General features: G+C 40.0%; 1 protein-coding gene across 1 annotated transcript in view; it reads right to left on the bottom strand.

The window, feature by feature from the left end:
* Dnah14 (dynein axonemal heavy chain 14) overlaps positions 1 to 26985 on the bottom strand; it is a 218934-nt gene that overhangs the window by 123935 nt on the left and 68014 nt on the right. The window contains exons 27-36 of the mRNA XM_029538709.1: positions 25657 to 25888; positions 25192 to 25245; positions 23318 to 23463; positions 19747 to 19815; positions 12061 to 12247; positions 10916 to 10992; positions 10463 to 10634; positions 6861 to 6950; positions 3657 to 3791; positions 127 to 339 (exon numbers count right to left, since the gene is read on the bottom strand). Coding sequence (XP_029394569.1) covers positions 127 to 339; positions 3657 to 3791; positions 6861 to 6950; positions 10463 to 10634; positions 10916 to 10992; positions 12061 to 12247; positions 19747 to 19815; positions 23318 to 23463; positions 25192 to 25245; positions 25657 to 25888 — 1375 coding nt within the window. The remainder of the gene's footprint in view (positions 1 to 126; positions 340 to 3656; positions 3792 to 6860; positions 6951 to 10462; positions 10635 to 10915; positions 10993 to 12060; positions 12248 to 19746; positions 19816 to 23317; positions 23464 to 25191; positions 25246 to 25656; positions 25889 to 26985) is intronic.

Here is a 26985-nt window from a genome sequence, read left to right as displayed (position 1 = left end):
TTAAAACTGTTTATAATGCTTCTTTTATATTAATAGGTGGTTAATTATGTCTTAATAAACAGTTTGAGCTATGCAACTGCCTATATTAGTCAAAGGAAAATACGAAACTCCATAGTAAAAACTTACATTAGATAAGTCTGTGATTCCTGACATTCCAAAATCATTGTCTTTCTTAGAGTAATCTGCAGTGCTCATGTGGACATAATTTCGAATTGCCGCCGATAGTAACCCATCGTTCCATTCCATGGTATTAATGTTCAGCTGTCCATACAGTTCACCAAGAGTGATACATTTTGGATTCAAAACACAAACATCGACTTTCCCCTTTTTCCCTGTGGACTGGGGGCAGGGAACGAGAGATCCAGTGCTATTTTAAAAGGAATTAGGTATAGTACAATTACGTAATGTTTTTACACCATTGTTGTCAGTGGGTTTTGGGAAAAATCTTTCCCATCCAACCAAACCTCTATAAAGGTAGTAATTAACAAGACGTCTCACCGAGCTCCACTACAGACCACAGGCTCTGACTGGGATGCGGCATGCTGGGAGTCGGGTGCCCTGCAGAGATGTGGGGAAGCAGGGTGTGCTTTCAGTCTATTTAGATCTTATCCACAAAACTGTAACTCGCTTGGGCTCCACCCAAACTATTCTCTGCTTCATCTCACTCAGATTTAAGTAGGGTAAGGGGCAGATATACCGCCAGAAGCACACAGATTTACATAATGCAAGGCAAGAAGTAATGGGTACAGATATACAAGTAGTGGGAATCTTTGAGAAATTAAGATAACAAAAACCCAGCTGTGTATACAGAGGGACTGTGAGAATCACTTGTAAGACACATGTACACAGCTGGGTGTGGTTCAATGGATAAGACCAGAATGAACATATGCCATTGGAACTAAGATGGTATCAATCCACAGGACTGGTACTTAGTATGATGTATTAATTTGTTAAGGCTTTTTAAAAAAAAAAAAAAAAAGACTAGGTGACTTAAACTATTTTTTCCCCCATCCTTCTAGATCAAGGTGGGAGAATACCAATTGTATTAGATTAGGGCCTTCCCTCAGAGTCTTATTTCAATTTTATCTCTGTAAAGGGCTTGTCTCCAAATACAGTCTGAGGCACTGTGATTCAGGAATTCAGCTCATAAGTTTTAGGGGGCTCATAGTACGTATTAAGTGTAACCTCAAGGTAACCATTAAGGAAAAAAAACTAAAAAAAATATAGAAAAGAAGATGAAGAAGAAATTGAAAGGATATACTGTGTGTGTGTGTGTGTGTGTGTGTGTGTGTAATCAAATAGTAGATAAAGAAGTACTATGGAACAAAAGATGTAGGGGATAGGAAAGCGAGGGGGAAGGGGGGAACAACCCAGCATAAGGGCTGAATAATTGTTTTAAATGTAAATGGATTAAATTTACTACTCAAAAGGAAGAGAATAGCACAGTGGGTAAAAGGTTAAAATATGCTCTAAACATATTCTGCCTGCAAAAGGTTCATTTTAATGCTAAAAATAAGAGTTCAAGTCACTTAAAAAAATGAGGCAAAACTGTCTTCAAATAATTATTTTAAAAGTAAGATGATGGTAAAATATGTCATATATAGTGACCAAAAGAATTCTTGGCATCTGTACTAATATACTTGGGGTAAAAAAGTTTGTTAAAGAGGCAAAAATAGTGCATATTACTAATAGGGTCAATTTAAGAAGACATAAATGTATAAACTGAATAATAGACTCAGGCTATGTGAACACTGACAGATTTACACTAGTTCTCAAGACAGCAATTCACTTTCAGTAATGAGACACCTGCATTTTCAAATAATTGTTATAGTGCTGTGCAAATGGAGATTTTTAAGCTTACATTTTCACCTAGAATTGTGTACCACAAATTAATCTCATACCTTTGAAACATTCACAAATACCAGTCTAATAACCCTATGTTATATGTTTAACTTCTTTTTACCAGACTTATTTTGTGTGTGTGTGTGTGTGTGTGCGCATGTGCATGTGTGTATATACAAACAAGGTCAGAGTAGCTTGTGTGAATCACTTCTCTCTTCACCCTGAGGTCCTGAGGACTGAGCTAAGATGCTCAGGATGTGGCTGGCCAGGCTCTTGACTCTCTGAGTCACCCTGCAGCACATTTTGCCTTTTATTCTTGAGGAGCCACCTGTGGTGTCTTCTGTACAGGCCTTCAATCATGTCTGGTGTCATGTTTAACTGTAGTGCTGCAGACAGACTTATCTCATTCCTGGTTGTATTAAAAGTTTCCGGTTTGTCCCATGGGAGAACGAGTGAGCTGTGGTTTCCCTAAACATTCTGCTATCCTGGTGTTCTGACTTTTCTTTTTTTTTTTTTTTTAATCACATAGGAAAATGAAACACCATCCCAATTCCTTTTGTGTAACTTGATATGATCATGCGGCTTTTTTCTCTTGTCCTATTATGTATGTACTACACTGATTTAATGGTGAATGTGATTCCTGAAGTGATCCCACCTGGTCTTGCTCTATAATAGTTTATTTCTCATCAACAACAATTACTGCTTAAGAACTCATTGAGGACTGGTTAGGAGAGGAATTTATAGACAATGACAAGAATTAGAAAGTACAACATGAACAGTTCTGAAGACAAAATTTTATACTAACAGAAAAAAATTCATATAATATGAAGCTAACATTCTAAGATGTCGTGGTACACTACCAACAGTGAAATCTTCAAATAACTGAAGTTCACATGACTTAGTAGAGTATTTTATTTTAAATTGCATTAAAACATGTACATAGATTCCTGAGAATCCATGGACAATTAATATGTTTTTAACAGTAATACATTTGTCAAAACACAGCGTATTACACCAACTAGCTAAGAGACAAAGACTAACAATTATTTTAGTTTTAAATTTAAATTTTATTTTATGTGCATGGGTGTTCTGCCTGCATGTGTGCCTGTGTACTGTATGCATGCTTGTGCTATAGAAGCCAGAAGAGGGCATCAGATCCTGTGGAACAGTAGCTACAGACAGGTGTGAGCTGCCATGTGGGTGCTGGGGAGGGGGGGATCTTTGGAGGGGCAGCCAGGACTCTTAACTGCAGAGCCATCTCTCCAGTCCCCTTCCAACCTCTAACAATCATTATATAACTTCCAGTCACCAAAAATGCAAAGGTTTGGGGAATAGAAACTTAATGCTATGAGAATTTTTCTAGAAAAAAATTTTACAAAAAAGAATAAATTATTAGGGATAAAGATAACATATTGAAATATGCATCTCAGGTAAAATAAGGAATAAGAACTATAGTTGACACTATCTTAGAGGGTTTTAATTAATTTAATAACAGAATAAAATCATATAAATATTGGAAAAGAGGTATAATTATTTTTACTTGAAGGTGATTTAATAGGAAGCAATTGGAACTTAGTAAATCAATTCAATAAAGTAGCCAAATGTAAAATACACAATCAACAATTACATTTTATACCCCTTATCACAAGTTTGTTATCTAAATTTCAAAATTCTCACTTACTACAAAGATTTCTTACTACAAAACTTTTAGCCCTAACTTGAATAAGTAGTTAAAATACACAGAAAGAATAGCTATTCATAGTGAAGCACATAGTCTGCACAGATGGAAAATGTCTTATTTAGTACATAGTCACCTTTGAATCACATTGCCTCTCTTTCACGAGTAAGGTAGAAGCAACTGGAAGTGTTATCAATGCTTTCTCTAAAATTTTCCTGACTGTCGTCTTTCCTCCGCCTGTTGGGCCCACTAGAATCACGCCAACACAAACCTGAAGGGAAGGCACAGATCAGCGTGCTGAGCAACTGCTTAAAGTTCTACACACACACACACACACACACACACACACACACACACACACACACCCGTGTTTGTGCCTGTCCAGGCTTTCATGACTGTCCACTGTCCCTGCCCCGCCTCTGCCTTTGCTGTGCAGGCTAAGGCTGAACTAAGGACATCTCATTACCCAAGAAACCCTTCCAATTCCTGGTGCTGAGCACTTCCTGTTGCGGTCCCACCGTCCCACTGTGGCTTTCTGAACCACAGTGATTTTCCTCTTCCTTTTTTCTTTTTCTTTCCCTCAGCCGTTCTTGCCGCGCTCTCCTTTGCTTTCCCTTGAGTCTTGTCAACTTGGCTTTAAGTGTGACCAGGCTTCTCAGTTCTCTCCAAATGGCTGCCTTCCCTCCGTCTCTGCTTTCACTAACTGCTTGCAACCCAGTGAATGACTGGTATGTTTCCCAACTCAGAATAACCTTACCTGTCTTTCTTTCCAAACTTAATGCTTTTGTAGCACCGATTGCTCAAAGCACAATACTGAGCTTTTTTTCATTCATAGCTTACAAGCTATTTTCTTGGTTTTAGCTCTGTTACTTGGGGGAGGGGGCACCTATGATGTACTTAAGGATCTTCCAAGCGGAGGAAATGGCAGGGGGTAGTCTGTGGTTAAAATGCTTGCCTACAATCCTCAGTTCAACCCTCAGAACCACGCAAACACAGAAAAAAAAACAACAGAAGAGGAGGAGGAGAGGGGAGAAAGTGGAGGAGGGGAGGAGGAGGAGGAGGAGGAGGAGAGAAGAGGAAGAGGAAGAAGAGGGGAAAGAGGAGGGGAGATGGGGAGGAGGGAGGAGGAGGAGGAGGAGGAGGAGGAGGAGGAACAACAACACAAGGACTAGACTGCCCATGTGCCCACGAATTCTAGGGCTCACTCTCCATTTCCACAGTCAATCATGGTCCAGACGACTGACATCTTCTGATGAATAGCTAAAAGATGAAGCTGGACCAATCAATCATCCATAATGGTCATTCCAAAGAGCAGAAGTGAGTGTGTTAGAACTGACTGAGACCAACACTGGGGCCCTGTCACCTTTACCAGTCCTCACCTTGAACTTGACACGGTTCACACTTAAGAAAGATTACAACCGTAAAAATCAATCAAGCAAACAACCCTCTCCCTCAAATGAACAAGAGACCTCACTTTCCAAGTGAGCGAACCTGTGCACCTTTAGGTCTGTATTTCCTGCATAGAAACCAGGCCCAGGAATTGTCTTGTCTCATGGCTCACTGACCTGCACTGGCCCCTCCTTATGGGGTGGTGTAGAAACCTGTGCCCACCTGGATCAACACTTCAAAGATCAAGTGGAAGGGGTCCCACCTGGCTCTCTAAGGTGGACTTGGGTGGGCTATGGGATTTGTGTACCCATTTGGACCTAGAACATCAGGTAGAATATTCATGACGGGGGCCGATGCCCAGGGCAGTCTTGTCCTGCTGTTCAGTGTTCTCATGATAGAAGTCTTAGGCTCCATACAAGGTAAAATGAATCTATCTGGGTTATGGGTCCTGTCAGCAGGATTAATTAGTGGTCAATACAGTATTGTACTCTTGGGGATATTCACCAGAAGCTAAGACAGCATGTAAAGGAAAGGTGTGTATTCTTGTGGGAAGTGCTTTATGGGTTAATATTCTTGCATGGCATCAGAGAAGAGCCATTGCCAGCTTAGGTTTTCAAGGACGTAAAACAGATTTGGGGGTAAAAATTCTGGATATTGACTGTAGGGTCTCATGTATTAAACACGCACTCACTCACTCTACCACTGAGCTATACCCCAGTTTAGTACAACTTTGGTACCCAGAATGTATATTTAAAAAGTCTCCTTCAGAAACAAAGGTTGGATATTTTTGATGACGGTATTCTTTTAAGACCAGGGGCTGGGTGCACCAAACTCAAGGCTCTTGTCACACATTGCCCATGTCCTGTAGTTACTTAGTCCCTGTGTCGCTGCTCTGGGATTACGTCTTAGGGAGGAACAAAGGCTGTTAGTCTGGCTCCGGCTACTGACCTCAGAGACTAGTTCCTCTATCAATATCAACTTGGGACAGGATAACTTCATGAGCCACAGTGATATGAAAATCAGCGTGCTACAGACATAGAGATGGAGCAAGGGGCTCCGATAAACTGCTAAGTCAATCTTGTCGACCGACATGCAGACTTGTTGTGCTGTAGAAGTAGCAGGCCAGTGAAGAAACACCATGGGAAACTGACTATTCTTTTGGAAAAAAAATATATGCTACTTTAAAAAAGAAACTTCAGTCAACTAAAAAAAAAAAAAAGGAAAAATGCATTATTTAAAATATTTAAGTTTTTGAGGAAATTCATAGAAAATATCTTCACAGAGATAGCTGAAAAGATGTTTTTAAAGCTAGGGTGCAAAAAGCTCAAACTATAAAGGAGTAGAGCTTACTGAATTAAAATTATCTTTAATACAGCTTGAACAGTGCGACACTTCTAAAACTCTGAGGCTTAGAAAATTTACCCATAATGCACACAGCTGCTAAATCATTATGGTGTAAAATACACAGTAAAAAAAAAACCCACATAATATTTTCTAAGAAAAAGATAAACAACCACATGAAAAATGACTACATTCTATAATCTGGCAATTCACATAAAACTCAAATGGCTGAAAGTATTTAAAGAGACAAAACATCTTGCAAGGAACCAGGGGTATGCACATTCTAGTGAAAATACACAACAGGCATTCATGTCCAGGCAGAACAGGGAGTTTCAAGATGGGGTAGCACAGGATACAGGGTAGTTTAGACTACATTTGTAGGGCTCTGACAAGTACATATTATTGAATAAAAGTAAAAATATCAATTCCATATCTAACTAAGTAAAAATATCCATTCAATGTCTAACTAAGGTGAGATGCAAAGTCTAGGAAAACCCTTAATATGCCACTGGATCATAGCTGCTCTCTCCTGCTCTTCCTGTGTTCTCCAATTTGATCTCATGGACTGAAACCTGGATGAGGAACCTGCCTCTGGGCCTCCTGTACTCACCTGAAGCTGTTGATAAAACTGTATGATCTTTTCTTTCTGAGATGGCCAATGTTGAAAGCCTAATTGTCCTGTTGCAGTAGATATTGCTTTCTGAAGGGATATGAATATATTAATTTAGAGTGCATTACAACCTGAGTATCTATCATCTATGTATCCATCCATTTATTTACCTATTGCAGGCTTGGAGACAGAACCCAGGGTCTTGCACAAACTAGCCCAATGGTTTACTGCTATGCCATGCACCTCGCCCAAACCCTTAAATTGTCATTCATTAGAACCTCTTAGCTACTTACTAATTATTGTAGTTTACAAGAGTATCTCTTTATTTTTTTAAGTTCATCAACTTCTGTCTTTGAGAATAATGAAAACCACTGTTTTTTTTCCCTCTCACCAGAAATGTGCAATACACAGAAATTTTTATCTTCATAGACCTTTGGTCGCAAATTCATAAATCTTCCCCTCAAACTAAGAATCCTCACTTTCATATTTACTAATATACAAAATCATATGCACAAACAACAAAAGTGGGCCCAGCATGCTGTGTTTACATGTCAATGCATATATCAGTAACAAGAATAATCAAAGAAGCCGGCAGCCTAAGGGGAGTGAGGTGGGACAAAGGAGGGGAGAGAAGGGATGGGGAAAGTGCTGGTGTACTTACATTTTAATTAAAATTATATCTTAAAGAGTAGCTACAAATATTCATTTACCCTACATTAAAATAAAATATAAAAGGGCTCTGTATGTCTTTGTGAATCTAATCACCACTACAGGAGTTTTTGATTTTGTAATGATTAATGTTTCAATCAGAATGTTCTAAGATAATATAACTGATATGATTATAAGTATGATTTACTTCCTTAAAATATCCAAAACAGAAAAAAAAAAACCCTAAACCATAAAACAACAACAAAACAGAAAGTCTGAGGGAACTGTGTTTCCTTCTGAAGGAGGGTTTATCAGCAGGTGGAGACATCGGTAACCCTGTCTCCCAGCCACGGAGCAGACAAAGAAGACATGGAACAGGCCTACACAGCTCCTAGGCAAGACCAAAGAGGTAACCACTGAGTGTTTAAAAGAACCTCACAAACAGGGCTGGATGAGACTGTCACCTAAGACTCCCAACCTCGAGCAGTTCAGTCCCTAGCATGTTGATCTGGGTCTGGGGAAGAAATCATCCAGACAGAGTGAGAGTCAGCGGGATACACAAGGAGTCACACAGTTACAGCCATCCACAGATGTCTGGACAACTCATCTCTTCTGGCTTACATCTTAACAGGGTTCTTACTTTAGATCGCTTCTGAATAAATCTATAATCTTGCTTTAAAGTTACTCAGGACTATTATGTGACAGTCCTTAAAGGGAATTAAAAAGAAATGGGGGAAGAGAGGAAGAGGGAGAGAAGAAAACTTAAAAGTGGAGTTCAAAAGATAAGAGGAATAGTTTGATTTACACCAGATAAAACAGACAAGGCAAGCGCTTTATCAATTTAGCTATAAAGTAAAATGACAACAACAAAAACTTTAGCTAGATGAAGAAATGAGAAAACTCATATAAATAAAAATAGAGACCAAAACGGGGACATTATGATAGATACAACCATAAAAAGAACCATTAGATAAAATTATAAGCAACTGCATGACAACAAATAAGAAAAACAGAAGAAACAAATAAAAAAAACAGAACAAATTTCTTTTTTTATCATTATTATTTTCTTTATTTACATTTCAAATGCTATCCCGAAAGTTTCCCATACCCCTCCCCCCACCTCTGTTCCCCTACCCACCCACTCCCACTACTTGGCCCAGGCCTTGCCTTGTGCTAGGTCATATAGAGTTTGGAAGACCAAGGAGCCTCTATTCCCACTGATGGCCGATTAGGTCATCTTCTGCTACATATGCAGCTAGAAACACAAACCCCGGGGGTACTGGTTAGTTCCTGCAAATTTCTAATCATATACAACTTACCATGACTGAGTAAGGAAAAATTAGATGCCCAAGGAAACCCATAAAAATAAAGGATGAGATTGAATCAGTAATAAAATGTTTTCCATTAAAGCAAAGCCAGGGACCAGATGGTCCACCGCTGAAGTCTATCAAGCGTTTAAAGAACTAACACTAATTGTTCTCAAATGCTTCTTTTAAAACTGTGAAGGGAAAGAACTCTTCCAAATTCCTTACTTGAGGAATATGGCTGAAAAAGCCCTGAATAAAATTCTAGCAAATGAGACCCAACAGCACCTTCAAAAGATGTCCCACTGGGACCTGTTGAGATTCGCGCTGGACATGTAGGATGCTGCTACGCATGCAGTAAGTGACCTCACATGAACAGAACAAGGGACCAAAGCCACGCTGTCTGCCACCCCGACAAACACGGGAAAAGCATGTGCTTGGAGGAAATTCTAGTCTTACAAATTTTCATTAGTAAAAAAGAAAACTAAATGAACTAAAAAAATAAAACTTACTCCAAAAGATGGAAGGCACAGAAGATGTCTGAAAAATATTTCAAACTTTAAAAGAGATAGCAAGGCATTTGGAAGCAGAAGGTGGATCAAATTAAAGGCTGGTTCATTAAGAAAATAATAACATGTTGGATCAGATGGCTAGATGGTCTAAGGGGAAGAAAGCCCACTGTAGGAAAATAGGTAACCGGAACAATATTAAAAGCATGAACTTGAGAGAATCAACTCCACACTAATCCATTCTAAAACAGGAGTGAAATGCAAGCGTTTGTCAAGTTGAACAAGGCCATTCTTAGGAGACCCACAGTGATTAAGAGAAACTTATTTTCAGGCCATGATGGAACAATTATAATCATATATCCTCTTTGAATGGTTTTCAAGAGAAATTCTTGTGATCCTTCCCACATTATCTATGGTCACGTTCACCACGTGCTTCATATGTGCTAACACTTAGTATGTAACCTGTGAATGTTCTGTCATGTTGATTACATATCCTACTGATGTATTAAAAGCAGCTATTATAAAGCTGCTTATATTGAACTTCCTGAGATAACTAAGAGACAAACCAAACCAAACCAAACTCCCTCTCAAGTCAGGTCAGAGTCTGGACGGCTGGGAGACAGGAAGTCGTGGGAGCAGGAAGCACAGGCTGTGGTGGAAGGGTGACCTGGATGCCAGATGGCAGAGCCAGCTTTTGTCAAAATAATCTTGAGTTGGTACTTAAGGCAATGCCAGCTCAACACTGGCTTTGCCTGTGCAATCACACACATCTTAGGGGAGCAACTTGGGAAGCCTTGTGGAAACACCCAAGAATGCAGTAAACATACATGGACAAAAAAGTTAAATTCTCCTAAGAATAGGGAGTCATCCCTGCTATTACAGGGAAACCCAGCGCCATCACTTAAGGAGAACTCAACACACAGCACCCCACTATCATTTGTTTTTTCATCAGTCATAGTGTGCTTAAAGCTCCTTCCACTCCCCTGGGTGGGGGGAGTGAACATGCCTGCAAAGAGCTTTTATCATCAAATCCTGTGATCTACTCCCCATGAGTAGAGTATTTCAGAAAGAGCCACTGGATTTAAACCCACACAGATTCTACCTCCATGTGACCTGGTACTGTTTCCCAGGGTCTCATTACCTCCAAGGTAAGGTGATTTATTTTTGAAACCGTTATTCTAGGAAAAACATCTTCTATGATCTTTTCAAAAGGTAAGACATCTTCGGGAAGGAACTTCGACAAACTGGCTTCTCGGATGGCCTCGATGAGGATGAGGGACTCATCTAACTCTGAGAGGTGCTCACTGCTGCCACTGTAGCAGTTGGAGAGAGCAAGCATGAACAGGTTAGAAGACTGCTCTTTGAGCACTAAATACCCAGCTTGTAAGCATTTCCCCCCTTTTTATTATTCTAAGGTGCTGATCTCGTTCAGTTCTGTCTTTTCGATACCACAGGACCCTGTCAATCTATCCTTCTGAGGTGCTTCAGCAGCTTCCCATTTTAGCTTGTCACCCTTAATTAAAATTCTAAAAATTACCAGCCCAGTGGTATGTAAGGTCTCCAGACTTCACACTAAATTCAAAATTCAACTGACCATTTATGCTCCAGTATCTTCTTTTCTGTCATTATTAGAACTGTCTTCAAGGTCCTCAAGCCAAAATCATAATGTTCCTAAAATACGGTATAAAAATATTTGAGTTACTAACCATTTTCAAAGAAAAATCGAATCATTTACAACAATTACATGCATAATTAATAATCAGGTATTCTTTTTTTTTTTCCTGCTTTTTTGAGACAGGGTCTCTTTGTGTAACCCTGGATATCCTGGAACTCACTATGTAGCTCAGGCTGGCCTCAAGCTGACAACAATCCACTTGCCTCTGCCTCCTGAGTACTGGGGTTAAAAGTATACAACACCACTGCTGGGCTTACAGCCATCTATTCTAGAAAAGGCGTTATCTGCACAAATCCAGAAACCTTAATTCTACCTCTAGTGTTATTATTTCTCTTCCAAGTCAATGCCAAGAAAGTCCCTTTGCCCTATGTTCTTGTCCTTCCTCCATCCCTCCCTTTCCCCAGAGTTTTACTATGTTACCCCGCCTGGCCTTGACCTCTTGGACTCAGACCTCCCCACTGTTTCAGTCTCTCCAGTTCTGAGGACCACAGGAGAGAAGTCTCCTTTTGAGAGGAAGGGTATTAAGTGTAAAAGTGTCTGGGACCTGGGAAGAGGAACTATGAGAATAATTTTAGGGAAAGGATGACTTTGGAGAGAATGCTGTTAGCTGTCCAAACCATTTTGGGCTCGAAACAAATACTCAAATCCCAGAACCATTCTCAAAAAGGTGTGGGACTCAAGTCAGCAGTACCAGGAATGGAGTGTACTAAAGCAGTGCTCAGCGGTGAACTGACGCACAGAATCACACCGAGGATCAGGCACAGACCTGTGCTTTCACAAGTTCTACAAATTACTGAGGTGCACAAAGAGTTGGAGAGCGCTGGTGTAGAGGATGCTATCCACACGCAGAGGGAGCATACGTGGTCTGAAAGAACACAGATGGCATCACTGTCCCTTGACCGTGGAGGCGAGGCAGAGGACCCTGGATGCCTAGCTACAGTAAACACAGTAATTCCCATCTCATGGTGGGCCTGGTCTTGCTGATTCCTGGCCAATAGCAGATATGCCTTTGAGTCTCATTTCCGTAACCAGCCTTAAGTCTTTGGAGAGAGGCAGTTCCTCACCTGTTTTGAGAGCTGCTTGTCAGCTAAATCGTAAAGGTTAACTATCTTTCCAGACAGTGATTGTGAAGATTTGAAGCCATACGAAAACAGAGTTACTTCAGTGATCATTTTATAGTGGGGCACCATGATCGACACTAAGCGGAACAGATATTTTAAGTTATCTGGGAGTTCAACCCGACCTGTAGATCTAAAGAGGGAAAGGAAACAGCAACAATAATAAAAATCCTACCATGCTTTGTAGTTTTTCAAATTCAAAACTATATTGCTTTGGCCCCCAATAACTCTATTGGCTTTTTGTGTGACCCTTACATGAAAATTAATTTATATTGAGGCTTTACCTTTCATCCCATAAGCATGCTGGGCTAAAATACACCCTGTATCTCATTCTATGGCGCAGCTCAGCTCTTTCTGACTCCTTGGGCTACTGTGGCCCTATTCATGTCTGACGAACTGAGCCTTAAGTCAGAGGCTTAGTGCAACATTACCCATGTGCACAGGGCAGAGATGTATCTATTCACAAAAAGGGGCATCTGTGCCAGCTCCAAGAGATGGAACTCATACTTGGCACCATTATGAGAGCCAAGAACCTGTGGCTGGACAGGTGACAGATCCAGGAAAACCTCTTGAAATTACAATGAACACTATTAAACTGACTTCTCATGACTTATCCTTATAGATTAGTGCACTTGGACCTTCATCAGAAAAACATCTTAAGAGAACATGGTGATGGACACAGATACAACTGGTCTAGCTTCAAAGAGCGAGAGACTGAAGAACACTTGGCCATAAGTAGACATCAGTATAACACTCCATACCTGGAGGCTTGGGGATTACAATGGAAGAAGAGGTGGCAAGATTGCTAGAAGCATTCTGGGGTACCCCCAGGTACCCTGAACAGTCTGCTACCCCAGGGGGATCTCCATTCTCCCCACCTTCATGAGACCCGCGGATCCCAAGCCACACAGGTTAGCTTCTCTTCTCCTTCCCTGTTGAGACTTTTGGGGTACCTGAGCTGCCCTGAGCAGTCTGGTATCCCCAATGGACCTCCATACTTCTGTCACCTCTCTACCCACTTCAGACTTGCTTATCAGGAACCATACAGCCAAAGAATATCCATCAAAGGCCAGACACACCAGAACCCCCTTCCCAGTACCTACTACAACAGGAACATCCAGGGCCCCAAACCATTCAGATGGCTAAAGGCCCTTGAAAGAATACAAACAACAAAAGCCAGGGCAATATAACACCTTCAGAGCAAAACTACTCTTCCACAGCAAGCTCTGACTATGCTAACACAATCAAAGTACAAGAAAATGACCTTCATTCAATCTTATAAAAATGAAAGAGGCCTGAAAATCCCTTAAAGAAACAGGAAAATACAATCAACCAGGTGAAGGAAGTGAATCAAACTGTTTAAGAACAGAAACTTCGAGTAAGAAGCAATAAAGAAAATACAAACTGAGGGAATCCTGGAGATGGAAAACCTAGGGAAGAAAACAGGAACAACAGATGCAAGCATCACCAACAGAATACAGTAGATGGAAGAGAGAATCTTAGGCATAGAAGATACAATAGAAGAAATTGATACATCAAAGAAAAAGTTAAATCTAAAAACTTCCTGACACAAATCATCCAGGAAATCTGGTGAACCATGAAAAGACCTAACCTAACAATAATAGGGAAAGAAGAAGGTGAAGACCTAACCTAACAATAACAGGGACAGGAGAAGGTGAAGACCTAACCTAACAATAACAGGGACAGAAGAAGGTGAAGACCTAACCTAACAATAACAGGGACAGAAGAAGGTGAAGACCTAACCNCTAACAATAACAGGGACAGAAGAAGGTGAAGACCTAACCTAACAATAACAGGGACAGAAGAAGGTGAAGACCTAACCTAACAATAACAGGGACAGGAGAGGAGAAGGTGAAGAGTCCCAGCTCTAAGGCCCAGAAAATATTTGCAAGAAAATCATAGAAGAAAACTTTCCTAAAGAATGCATGAATTATACCCAACTTCTCAACAGAGACTCTAAAAGCTAGAAGGGTCTAAACAGTTATCTTGCAACCTCTAAAAAAACCACAAATGCCAACCTAGACTACTATACCCAGCAAAACTCTCAGTCACCATATATGAAGAAAACATAAATCCAGTGCTACGAAAAATACTAGAAGGAAAACTCCAACCCAAGGAAGACAACTACATCCAAGAAAACACAGGAAATAAATAATTCCACACTAGTAAAAACAAGGGAAGCACACACAAACACACACACAAACTACCACCACCAACATCCAAAAAACAGGAATTAATAATCACTGGTCATCAATATCTCTCAACATCAATGGATTCAATTCCCCAATAAAAAGACTTGGGCTATCCAATAGAGGGCTAAGATCCAATATATACAAAGAACTTAAGAAGTTAGACTCCAGAAAACCAAATAACCCTATTAAAAATGGGGTACAGAGCTAAACAAAGAATTCTCAACTGAGGAATACCAAAAGGCTGAGAAGCACCTAAAAAAATGTTCAGCATCCTTAGTCATCAGGGAAATGCAAATCAAAACAACCCTGAGATTCCACCTCACACCAGTCAGAATGGTTAAGATCAAAAACTCAGGCGACAGTACATGCTAGTGAGGATGTGGAGAAAGAGGAACACTCCTCCATTGCTGGTGGGATTGCAAGCTTGTACAACCACTCTGGAAACCAATCTGGCGGTTCCTCAGAAAATTGGACATAGTACTACCGGAGGATCCAGCAATATCTCTCCTGGGCATATACCCAGAAGATCTTCCAATTGGTAACAAGGACACATGCTCCACTATGTTCATAGCAGNCTTATTTATAATAGCCAGAAGCTGGAAAGAACCCAGATGTCCCTCAACAGAGGAATGGNTACAGAAANTGTGGTNCATTTACACAATGGAGTACTACTCAGCTATTAAAAACAATGAATTTATGAAATTCTTAGGCAAATGGATGNATCTGGAGGATATCATCCTTAGTGAGGTAACCCAGCCACAAAAGAACACACATGATATACACTCACTGATAAGTGGATATTAGCCCAGAAGCTCTGAATATCCAAGATACAATTCACAAAACACATGAAACTCGGGACGAAGGAAGACCAAAGTGTGGATACCACTATCCTTCTTAGAAGGGGGAATAAAATAAAATACCCTTGGGAGGAGTTACAGAGACAAAGTGTGGAGCAGAGACAGAGTAATGACCATCCAGAGACTGCCCCACCTGGGGATCCATCCCATATACAACCACCAAACCCAGATACTATTGTGGATGCCAACAAATGCTTGCTGACAGAACACTGATATAGCTGTCTCCTGAGAGGCTCTGTCAGTGCTTGACAAATACAGAAGTGGACACTCACAGCCATCCATTGGACTAAGCACAGGGTCCCCAATGAAGGAGCTAGAGAAGGTACCCAAGGAGTTGAAGGGGTTTGCAGCCCCATAGGAGGAACAACAATTGGAAGTAACCAGTACCCTCAGAGCTCCCAGGGACTAAACCACCAACCAAAGAGTACACAGGGTGGGACTCATGGCTCCAGCTGCATATGTAGCAGAGGATGGCCTTACCTGGCATCAATGGGAGGAGAGGCCATTGGTCTTGTGAAGGTTCTATGCCCCAGTGTAGGGGAATGCCAGGGCCAGGAAGCAGGAGTGGGTGGGCTGGTGAGCAGGGATGGGAGGAGACAATGGGGGGAGTTTTCAGAGGGGAAACCTGGAAAGGGGATAACATTTGAAATGTAAATAAAGAAAATATCTAATTTAAAAAAAAGGACACAGACTGGATGTGAAAACAGGATCCATCATTCTGCTACATACAAAAAACACACCTCAGCAATAAAGACAGATATTACCTCAGAGAAAATGGATGGAAAAAAGTTTCCAAGCAAATGGACCCAAGAAGCAAGCTGGAATAGCCATTACAATATCCAATAAAATAGACTTTCAACCAAAATTAATCAAAAGCAACAGCGAAGGACACTTCATATTCATCAAAGGAAAAATCTTCCAAGATGATCTCTTAATTCTGAACATCTATGCCTCAAACACAAGAGCACCCACTTTGTAAAATAAACATTGCTAAAGCTTAAATTACACATTGAACCCCATACATTAATAATGGGAGACTTCAACACCCCACGTTCACCAATTGACAGGTCATTCAGACCAAAACTGAACAGAAAAACTGAAACTAATATACATTATGAGTCAAATGGATCTAACAAACATCTACAGAATATTTCACCCAATCACAAAAGAATATACCTTCTTCTCAGTACCTCATGAATCCTTTTCCAAAATTGTTGATATAGTCAGTCACAAAGTAAGCCTCAACAGATACAAGAAAATTGAAATAATGCCTTGTATCTTATAAGACCACTAATGGATTTCTTTAAAAAAAAAAAAAAAAGGTGACTTCAATAACACCAGAAAGCCTACACACTCATGGGAACTGAACAACTTTCTACTCAATGATTTCTGGGTCAGAGAAGAAATTAAAGACTTTCTAGAATTCAACAAAAATGAAGGTATAATATACCCAAATTTATGAAACACAATGAAAGTAGTGCTAAGAGGAAAGCTCACAGCACTAAGTGCCTCCATAAAGAAATTAGAAAGTTCTCATACCAGCAATTTAAAAGTACACCTGAAAGCTCTAGAAAAAAGAAAAAATGAAGCAAGCACACTGAAGAGGAGTAGAAGGCAGGAAATAAGCAAAATCAGGGCTGAAATCAATCAGAGACAAAGAAAATGATACAAGAATCAATGAAAGCAAGAGCTAGTTCTTTGAGAAAATCAAGAAGATAGACAAACCTTTAGCCAAACTAACAAAAAGACAATACTATTCCACAAAATAGAAACAGAAGGAACACTGCCAAACTCATTCTATGATATGTAAACCACACAAGAATTCAACAAAGAAAATTTTAGACAAATTTCTCTGATGAATATCAATGCCAAAACACAATAAAATACTCGCAAATCAAATCCAGGAACACATCAAAAACATCATCTACAATGATCAAGTAGGCTTCATCCTAGGGATGCAGGGATGGTTCAATATACAAAAATCCATCAACATAATCCACCATATAAACAAGCTGAAAGAAAAAAATCACATGATCATCTCATTAGAGGCTGAAAAAGCCTTTGACAAAATCCAACGCCCTTTCATGTTAAAAGTATTGGAGAGATCAGAGATACAAGGCACATGCCTAAACATAATAAAGCAATATACAGCCAACATCAAACTAAATGGAGAGAAACTTAAAGCAATTCCACTAAAATCAGGGACAAGACAAGGATGCTCACTCTCTCCCTATCTATATTGAATAATATAGTACTTGAAGTTCTAGCCAGAGCAATAAGACAACTAAAGGAAAGCAAGGGGATACAAATTGGAAAGGAAGAAGTCAACATACTTACCATTTGTGGATGATATGATAATATACATAAGAAACCTCAAAAATTTAACCAGAGAACTCCCACAGCTGATAAACACCTTCAGCAAAGTAGCTGGATACAAAATTAACTCAAAGAAATTTGTAGCCCTCATTTATACAAATAAAAACCAGGCTGAGAAAGAAATTAGGGAAAAACACCCTTTACATTAGCCATGAATAGTATAAAGTATCTTGGTGTAACTCTAATCAAGCAAGTGGAAGACCTATATGTCAAGAACTTCAAGTCTCTGAAGAAAGAAACTGGGGAAGGTATCAGAAGATGGAAATATCTCCCTCATGGATCGGTAGGATTAACATATTGAAAATGGCCGGTTTAACAAAAGCAATGTGCAGATTCAATGCAATTTCCATCAATATTCCAACACAATTTTTTACTGACCTTGAAAGAACAATTCTCAACTTCCTGTGGAAAAACAAAACAAAACAAAACAACCCAGGATAGCAAAAACAATCCCGAACAATAAAAGAACATCTGGAGACATCACTATCTCTGACCTCAAGCTATACTACAGAGCAACAGTGATAAAAACTGCATGGTACTGGTACAAAAACAGACACACTGATCAATGGGATAGAACGGAAGACCCTCAAATAAACCCACACAGCTATGGACACTTGATTTTTGACAAAAAGGCAAAGATATATAATGGAAAAAAAGAAAACATCTTCAACAAATGGTGCTGGTCTAACTGAATGTCTGCATATAGAAGAATGCAAATAGATTCATACCTCTCACCTGGCACAAAAGTCCAAGTGGATAAAAGACGTCAACATAAAACTGGATACACTAAATCTAATAGAACAGAGAGTGGGGAATAGCCTTGAACTCACTGGTACAGGAGACAACTTCCTGAACTCAACACCAATGGCTCAGGCTCTAAGATCAACAATTGATAAATAGGGCCTCATGAAACTGAAAAGCTTCTGTAAGGTAAAGGAGACTGCCAATAGGACAAAATGGAAGCCTACAGATTGGGAGACAATCTTCACCAACCTTACATCAAATAGATAGCTAATATACAAAATTTATAAAGAACTTGAGAAATTAAAAACCAACAATACAAATAACCCAATTTAAAAATGTGGTACAGAGCTAAATGGAAACTTCTCAATAGTGGAATCTTGAATGGCTGAGAAGCACTTAAAGAATGTTCAATGCTGGGCGTGGTGGCACACGCCTTTAATCCCAGCACTTGGGAGGCAGAGGCAGGTGGATTTCTGAGTTCGAGGCCAGCCTAGTTAGAATGGCCAAGATCAAAAACTCAAGTGACAGCACATACTGGCAAGGAGGGTGTGGAGTAAAGGGAACACTCCTCCATTGCTTTGGGAGTACAAACTTGTAGAATCACTTTGGAAATTAATTTGGGGGCTTCTCAGAAAACTGGAAATAGTTCTACCTCGAGACCTAGCTACACCATTCCTGGACATATACCCAAAAGATGTTTCACCATCCCTTAAAGACACTTGCTCAACTATGTTCATAGTAGCTTTACTCTTAATAACCAGAACTAGCAACAACCCAGATGTTCCTCAACTGAAGAATGGATAAAGAAAATGTGGTACGTCTACAAAATGAAGTACTTACTGTTCAGCTATTAAAAGCAAAGACATCATGAATTTTTCAGGCAAATGGATAGAACTTGAGAATATCATCCTGAGTGAGGTAACCCAAAGGGCTGAAGTAATGCAAAGGAATTAAAAAAGAAACGTATGGAATGTACTTACTTGTAAGGACTATTAGCCATAAAGTACAAGACAGACCCAAAGAAGGGAAACAAGAAGGAAAGCCCAAGTAAGGAAGCTTGAATATCACTTAGAAGAGGGAATAAAATAGTTATAGGAGGCAGATGGAGGGAGAGANCTGGGTGGGAGAGGGGGTGGGAGGGAAAGGAGGGGTTCAGGATCAGGTTTGGGGAGAAGCAGGAGAGATGACCATATGGCCATATGAATTAATGGCAACCTGCAACTGAAGTTTTAAAAATCCAATTCTTTGAGAATTCCATACATTGTACTCTGATCCCACTTCCTCCCTTTACCCTAATGCCTACCAGATCCTTTTCTCGTTCTATACCCACATTTTAAAAGAAAGACGTGGAGCATGAACAAAGTATGACAACCACACCCACAGGTAAGACTAGAGAAAGGGGTTTTAGTCCGTGTCTCCTCCTATGAGACTCTAATACTTACCCAGGATTTATGGTGATAAGCACTGCACATGACATATTGATCCGTATTTCTCTACCATCCAGTACGAACCTAAAAAGCAGTAAAGCGTCCATCACTAAAGTCATTCCTCTAGGCCCAAGGGTATGACAACTCCAGTGAATCAGGAGATTTTCTTAAGGCTGTATTGCATTTAAATCCAAACAAAACATACTTAAAACAACAATGCGGAGAGAAGAGGAGGAGGAAGAAGAAACTTATTTGGAGCCAAAGTTGAGATCTGCTGGGATCGTGTCTAAAGTTGTCTGACAAGATTTTGGAAGTGGACGCTGGAAGGGATCCGCAGATGAATCAGTTCACACAGAGAAGAGACCCTAGGAAGACCTCCCTCACTGAGCTGGGCCTGGAAGCCTCACCAGAACAGTGGGCATAGCATAGAGCTCCAGCTGGGAACACAGCCCATTTTCAGCCTCCCTTCTTCTAGTTAAAACATATTGGGAGAGATGGCTCAGCACAGAGTCCCAGCCCATGGTGGCTCACAGTGGTCTGTAACTTCAGTTTGAGGGTATTCAATGGCTGTGGTGCACAGACACATATGTAGGCAAAACAACCATAAAACAATAGAAGATAAAATCTCAAAGATTAAAAAAAAATTGTTTGGGGAACTGTGAGGCAGATGTTCTGCCAAAGACACCAATCTACTGTCATTGACAACAGTTGCAAAGACACTGGCAAGAGTTTCTGGAGCCATTTCTTACCGAAGAGGGTAGTTAAAGTATGAGAGGCAGAAGAACCAGGATAAAACCAGGACAGTCCCTGGATGTAACTCTCTGCAGAGTTTAAGACGCAGAGAAGGGCGGTAAAATGTGCCTCACTGTACCCCCATCTCTACCTACAGGTCTGTAAGCCCTGGAACCTTATGAATCCCATCCGAGTAAAGCCACAAGTGAGCATCTCGTGGCATGTGTTAGACATATCACACTACTAAAGATCCAATTGTTGAACCCACACACCTATGGTCACTTGATCTTTGACAAAGGAGCTAAAACCATCCAGTAGAAAAAAGACAGCATTTTCAACAAATGGTGCTGGTGCAACTGGAGATTAGCATGTAGAAGAATGCGGATTAATCCATACTTATCTCCTTGTATAAAGCTCAAGTTTAAGTGGATCAAGGAACTCCACATAAAACCAGTGACACTGAAACTTATAGAGGAGAAAGTGGGGAAGAGCCTCAAAGATATGGGCACAGAGGAAAAATTCCTGAACAGAACACCAATGTCTTGTGCTGGAAGATCAAGAATCAACAAATGGGGGCTGGTAAGATGGCTCAGCGGGTAAGAGCACCCGACTGCTCTTAAAGGTCCAGAGTTCAAATCCCAGCAACCACATGNTGGCTCACAACCATCCTTAAGATCTGACTCCCTCTTCTGGAGTGTCTGAAGACAGCTACAGTGTACTTACATATAATAAATAAATAAATCTTTAAAAAAAAAGAATCAACAAATGGGATCTCATAAAATTGCAAAGCTTCTGAAAGGCAAAGGACGCTGTCAATAAGACAAAACAACAACCAACCGATTAGGAAAAGATCTTTACCAATCCTAAATCTGACATGGGGTTTATATCCAATATATATGAAGAACTCAAAAAGTTGGACCCCAGAAAACCAAGTAACCCTATTAAAAATGGGATACAGAGCTAAACAAAGAATTCTCAACTGAGGAATACCAAAAGGCTGAGAAGCACCTAAAAAAATGTTCAGCATCCTTAGTCATCAGGGAAATGCAAATCAAAACAACCCTGAGATTCCACCTCACACCAGTCAGAATGGCTAAGACCAAAAACTCAGGTGACAGAAGATGCTGGCGAGGATGTAGAGAAAGAGGAACACTCCTCCATTGCTGGAGGGATTGCAACCTGAGGACCCAGCAATACCATTCCTGGGCATATACCCAGAAGAAGGTAATAAGGACACATGCCCCACTATGTTCATAGCAGCCTTATTTATAATAGCCAGAAGCTGGAAAGAACCCAGATGTCCCTCAACAGATGAATTGATACAGAAAATGTGGTGCATTTACACAATGGAGTACTACTCAGCTATTAAAAACAATGAATTTATGAAATTCTTAGGCAAATGGATGGATCTGGAGAATATCATTCTGAGTGAGGTAACCCAGCCACAAAAGAACACACATGATATACACTCACTGATAAGTGGATATTAGCCCAGAAGCTCTGAATATCCAAGATACAATTCACAAAACACATGAAACTCGGGACAAAGGAAGACCAAAGTGTGGATACCACTATCCCTCTTAGAAGGGGGAATAAAATACCCTTGGAAGGAGTTACAGAGACAAAGTGTGGAGCAGAGACAGAAGGAATGACCATCCATAGACTGCTCCACCTGGGGATCCATCCCATAAACAACCACTGAACCCAGACACTATTGCAGATGCCAACAAGAGCTTGCTGACAGGACCCTGATATAGCTGTCTCCTGAGAGGCTCTGCCAGTGCCTTCTGACAAATACAGAAGAGGACGCTCACAACCACCCATTGGACTAAGCACGGGGTCCCCAATGAAGGAGCTAGAGAAAGTACCCAAGGAGTTGAAGGGGTTTGCAGTCCCATAGGAGGAACAACAATATGAACTAACTAGTACCCCCAGAGTTCCCTGGGACTAAACCACCAATTAAAGAAAACACATGGAGGGACTCATAGCTCCAGCTGCATATGTAGCAGAGGATGGGCTTGCTAGACATCAATGGGAGGAGAGGCCCTGGGTTCTGAGAAGGCTTGATGTCCCAGTGTAGAGGAATGCCAGGACAGGGAAGCAGGAATGGGTGGGTTGGGGAGCAGGAGTCATGGGGAAAGGATAGGGATTTTCAGAGGGGAAACCTCGAAAAGGGATAACATTAGAAATGTAAATAAATATCTAATTTTTAAAAAGATCCATTTTTATCCATAAATCAAGTCATTCAAGCTCTTGAATGTATCTGAATAGAAAACTTAATTATTGTTATTAATAAACACCAGTAACCATAACATAAATATTTTGTGTGGTTTTTCAGAAAGCACCCCAGTCTAGAATGGTGGGACGGGAGGCTCAGGAATGTTTCCAGTATTTCTGGTTTTAAATGGGTTCAGAATTAAAGAAAAAAATCCATGAAGAATTAAAGAAAATATCCTTAATTCTTATTCTATATCCTGAAGTGTAATATGCTACAATGAGTGAGAGTCGAAGATAGAAAAAAAAATGGTAACTAGAATATAGCTGTGTCTACTTCTGGTGGCTCCTGGCAGCTTCAAAGTGTTAAAGTAGGGTGAATACTTTTAAATTGGCATTGAGATCACACACACACACACACACACACACACACACACACACACACACACACTGTTTCCCAGAGGAAACATATTTTTCATCCTGGAGACATATATTTTCCTCCCTCCTCCTAGGGGAAACATTCAGGGAAGGTGATCATCATTCATTTTGCTATGTGCTAAATAACCAAAACAAAACCGCAACTAGAACCCAGCACTTACTTAACAAAAGCACTCGACACTAATTACATGTAAATGAATACCTGACAGAATAGCTGCTTTTGGCAATCTTGATCGCCAGGATCTGCGAGGCAATGACCGAGAGGACTTCTATACTGATTCGGTTGAATTCATCAAAGCAGCACCAAGCCCCTGACTGCACCAATCCAAAGAATAATTTCCCAATGATCTTAAAAAGAAGAAAAGAATTGATTACAGAAACTATACAGGGGATGATTTCCACCTGCATACTAAATTGTATGTGTTCTTCTCATCTTACCCAAACCAAAGAAACATCTTTTGCATTTTTTGCTCCATAGAAAGTTTAGTAGTTGCTCAGACTCCAGAGGAGTTCACTGCTCGGTTCCTTTTTGAAAGCTTAAACACAAATAGCAAATTCCTGTGCTCCAGGGTCACTGCCCGTGCAGCTGACAACTGCACAAAGCCATTTAGGTGGCAGAGCTGCATCCCAGATGAGGTCTTCATGATCATTTTTTGCAGCACATGGTCAGTGCCAGAAGGCAAATGCCCTTTTCTGGAGCAGGCAGGCTCCTTGTGGCTTACCTTGGGCTACAGGTGAGGCAAATGATGGGGGTTGAAGGGCTGGGGAGGTGGGGGTAGGGTAAGGGGGTACACCGTGGAGGGTTTGTAAACAGGTGTTATTGAAACACAGTTGCAGCCTCTTAAAAGCCCTATTAGTGTTGATGGTAACATTTTAAAGATCTTATTGTAATCACTCCTTCTGATGTTCATTTTGCTGTAGATAAGGTGATGGAAGATAGGACACTTTGACTCTCTGTTGGCACCTGTTGGACTCTTCCTTGCTATCCCAGCTGGGCTTGCAGGAAAAGGACTCTGCAGTTAACCCCACCCCAGATATCTTGAGCACTGCACTGGTCCTTGGAGAAAACAACACAGCCGCAGCTGATTGCCACGGCTCCTGATTGCACAGACAGCGATGTTTAGATGTCAGGGTCAGATTTTTTCTATCATCACAAGCCATTGTGAATCCTAATTCTGTAACAATCCCCACTGAGGCTAGAGGGGAGCTTTTACCCTACAGCCTGGCAAAGGAACTGCTCTGGCTGATACTGAAAAGGCAAATATGTGATTGGTCCAAACAAAAATGTCTATGGCTGTGAAAGATGCTAAAGGCAAGAGCAATACATCCCTTCCAAGGGGATGTGACAGTCAGATCTTATTTCACCACAAGATGCTTGGAGCTCTAATCAACATGTAAAAGAAGTCACAGAGTTGGGTCTGTGGGGATGTGGCTCAGTTTAGCAGCACTTGCTTACCATGAGAAAGCTGAGTTCAGCTCCAGGAAACAAAACCTCCAAACTATAGTGCTTGCAAACTGAGTTAAATTTGTAAGAGGTACATAGGGGAATATCAAGCTTCAATAAAAATATTTCAATATTTTATTAGACATGTCTCAGAAAATTATCATTATTATTTTTATAATTGTTTTTGGTATTTATCATTGTAGCTTCTTTGACATTAGTAATTAACCTTTCAGTAAATAAATGTTCAGGGTAAAAACTTAAATTTGTAATAATGATATATTCTTATACATATATATATATATATATATACACATATATATGTACACATATACATATATATATACATACACACATATTTCATGCTTTGGTATGTAAGATTTTGTTTAAAAAGAATTCCACTTTCATAAAAATTGAGAATTATGGCTTTAAGGGATTCAGTTGAACCATTTAAAGAAAAATTAAGATGTTTTAACTTTCAACTAGGTTCTAGGCTTCTGTTTTTTACTCATTAAAAGAACTAATAGCATTTATAGTCTTATCAATGCATATTTTATATTTTTCTTAGTTTTTTCATTCCTCAATGAATTACTTTACATGCACATTTTTTTTTAGTATATATGCTTGAGCTTTACCTTATAATCCAAATCTTCAAAACAGTTGAAGACCACACAATGTTTACCAAAGCTCTGGGAAACAAAAATACTGTTTTAATATAGTTCTCCACAAAATAAAGACTTCATAAAAATTTAGACTGCCAGTGTAAAACAATATTTCTATTATGTTTTTGAGAAAAAAAATAGTATAAAAATGAGTTATATACCAGGTCTAGAAAGGAAAACAGACCAGAATGAGAAACTATTTCTCCCCTCCTCCCACACTACAAACAGTTAGCTCCTACAGTAGTCTTCTGAGTAAATTCAGACAATTGGCTTAGTGAAATCCCAAGTCCTTTTCCATATTAGGCATTTGAAATTTAGTTGATAGGGTGTATTACTTAATGAATGTATTGGTAAATACCAATCACATTTTAACCGCAGGAATAGTGTAGACTTAGGATGTGATTAACATGAGAGATGCTGGATGCAGGAGCTACTTACTTTCGCTAAGTCCTTAACAGTCTCAGTTTTCCCGGTACCCGCAGGCCCAGCAGTGCAGCCTCCCATGTTGAAGTAGAGTGCCTCAGAGAGAGAGAGCCAGCATCGTTCTGTGAGGGGAGTGATGACCAACCTTGGCGCACAACCCAAGTACTCATAGCCATAAACAAAGCTGGTGTTTGCCTGAAGAACGTAACACAGTTTCTGCTTCTCATTCCATTTATACTGCAAATGTCTGAAAGTAAAACTCATATATTATTTGAGCCAAAATATTTTTCACATAGAGAAACAATCATTTTTAACCCCCTCATATTAAGAAGCAGTAATTAAGCATCTCCCAACAGAAAAGAAGGCCCAGGGCCAGAAAGATTCTGTGCAGACACTACCAGACACTCAATGAAGAACTAATGCTAACAGTCCTCAAATTATTCCACAAGATAAAATGGAAGGAACATTCCTAAACTTTTTTTTTTTTATGATGCCACCATTGCCTTGACAGCAAAACCATACCTAGATTAAACAATAAAGGAAACTACAGAATGATATCCCTTATAAACATAGATTCTCAATAAAATACTTGTAAGCCAGATTCAAGAACACATCAGAAAGTATTTATCATCCCTGAGATCGAGTTGGCTCCATTCTGGAGACACAGGGACAGTGTGGCATGCCTAATAATTATAGTCCATCAAATAAGCAAAAAAAAATATCATCATAAAAATTCATCATCTCATTACAGAAGAGTCTTTGTGAAAATCTGACAATCCTTTATGATAAAAGTCCTAGAGAGGCTAGGAACACAAAGGTCACAATTAAACTTAATAAGGCAGATTTATATCAAGCCCACAGACACCATCGTCCTAAAGGGAAAAAAAAATCCAAAGCATTTCTACCAAAATCAGGAACAAGACAAGGTTGCCCAATTTTTACCTATTCAATACAGTGCTCGAGGTCTAAGCTAGAACCATAAGACACTGGAAGGAGACTAAGGGAAGCAAAACAAAAGTCCTTATTTATAGATGCTATGGTGATGTACAGCAAAGACCCCAAAGATTCCAGCAGGAAACTCTACACCTGATACATCCCTTCAGCAAAGTATCAGGATACAAAATGAAGACATGGAAACTAGTAACTTCCTATCTATAAACAATACATGGACTAAGAAAGAAATCATGAAAACAATATCTTTCACACTTGTACAACCAGTTTGGAAATCAATTTAGCAATTTCTCAGAAAACTGGGAATAGTTCTACCTCAAGACCCAGCTATACCACCCCTGGGCATATACCTAAAAGATGTCCTTCCATCCCAAAAGGACACTTGCTCAGCTA

The sequence above is a fragment of the Mus pahari genome, chromosome 5 (assembly GCF_900095145.1).
Source record: "Mus pahari chromosome 5, PAHARI_EIJ_v1.1, whole genome shotgun sequence".
Taxonomy (NCBI): domain Eukaryota; kingdom Metazoa; phylum Chordata; class Mammalia; order Rodentia; family Muridae; genus Mus; species Mus pahari.
Note: the sequence above shows the minus strand (reverse complement) of the source record. Positions and strands in the feature narration are given on the sequence as shown.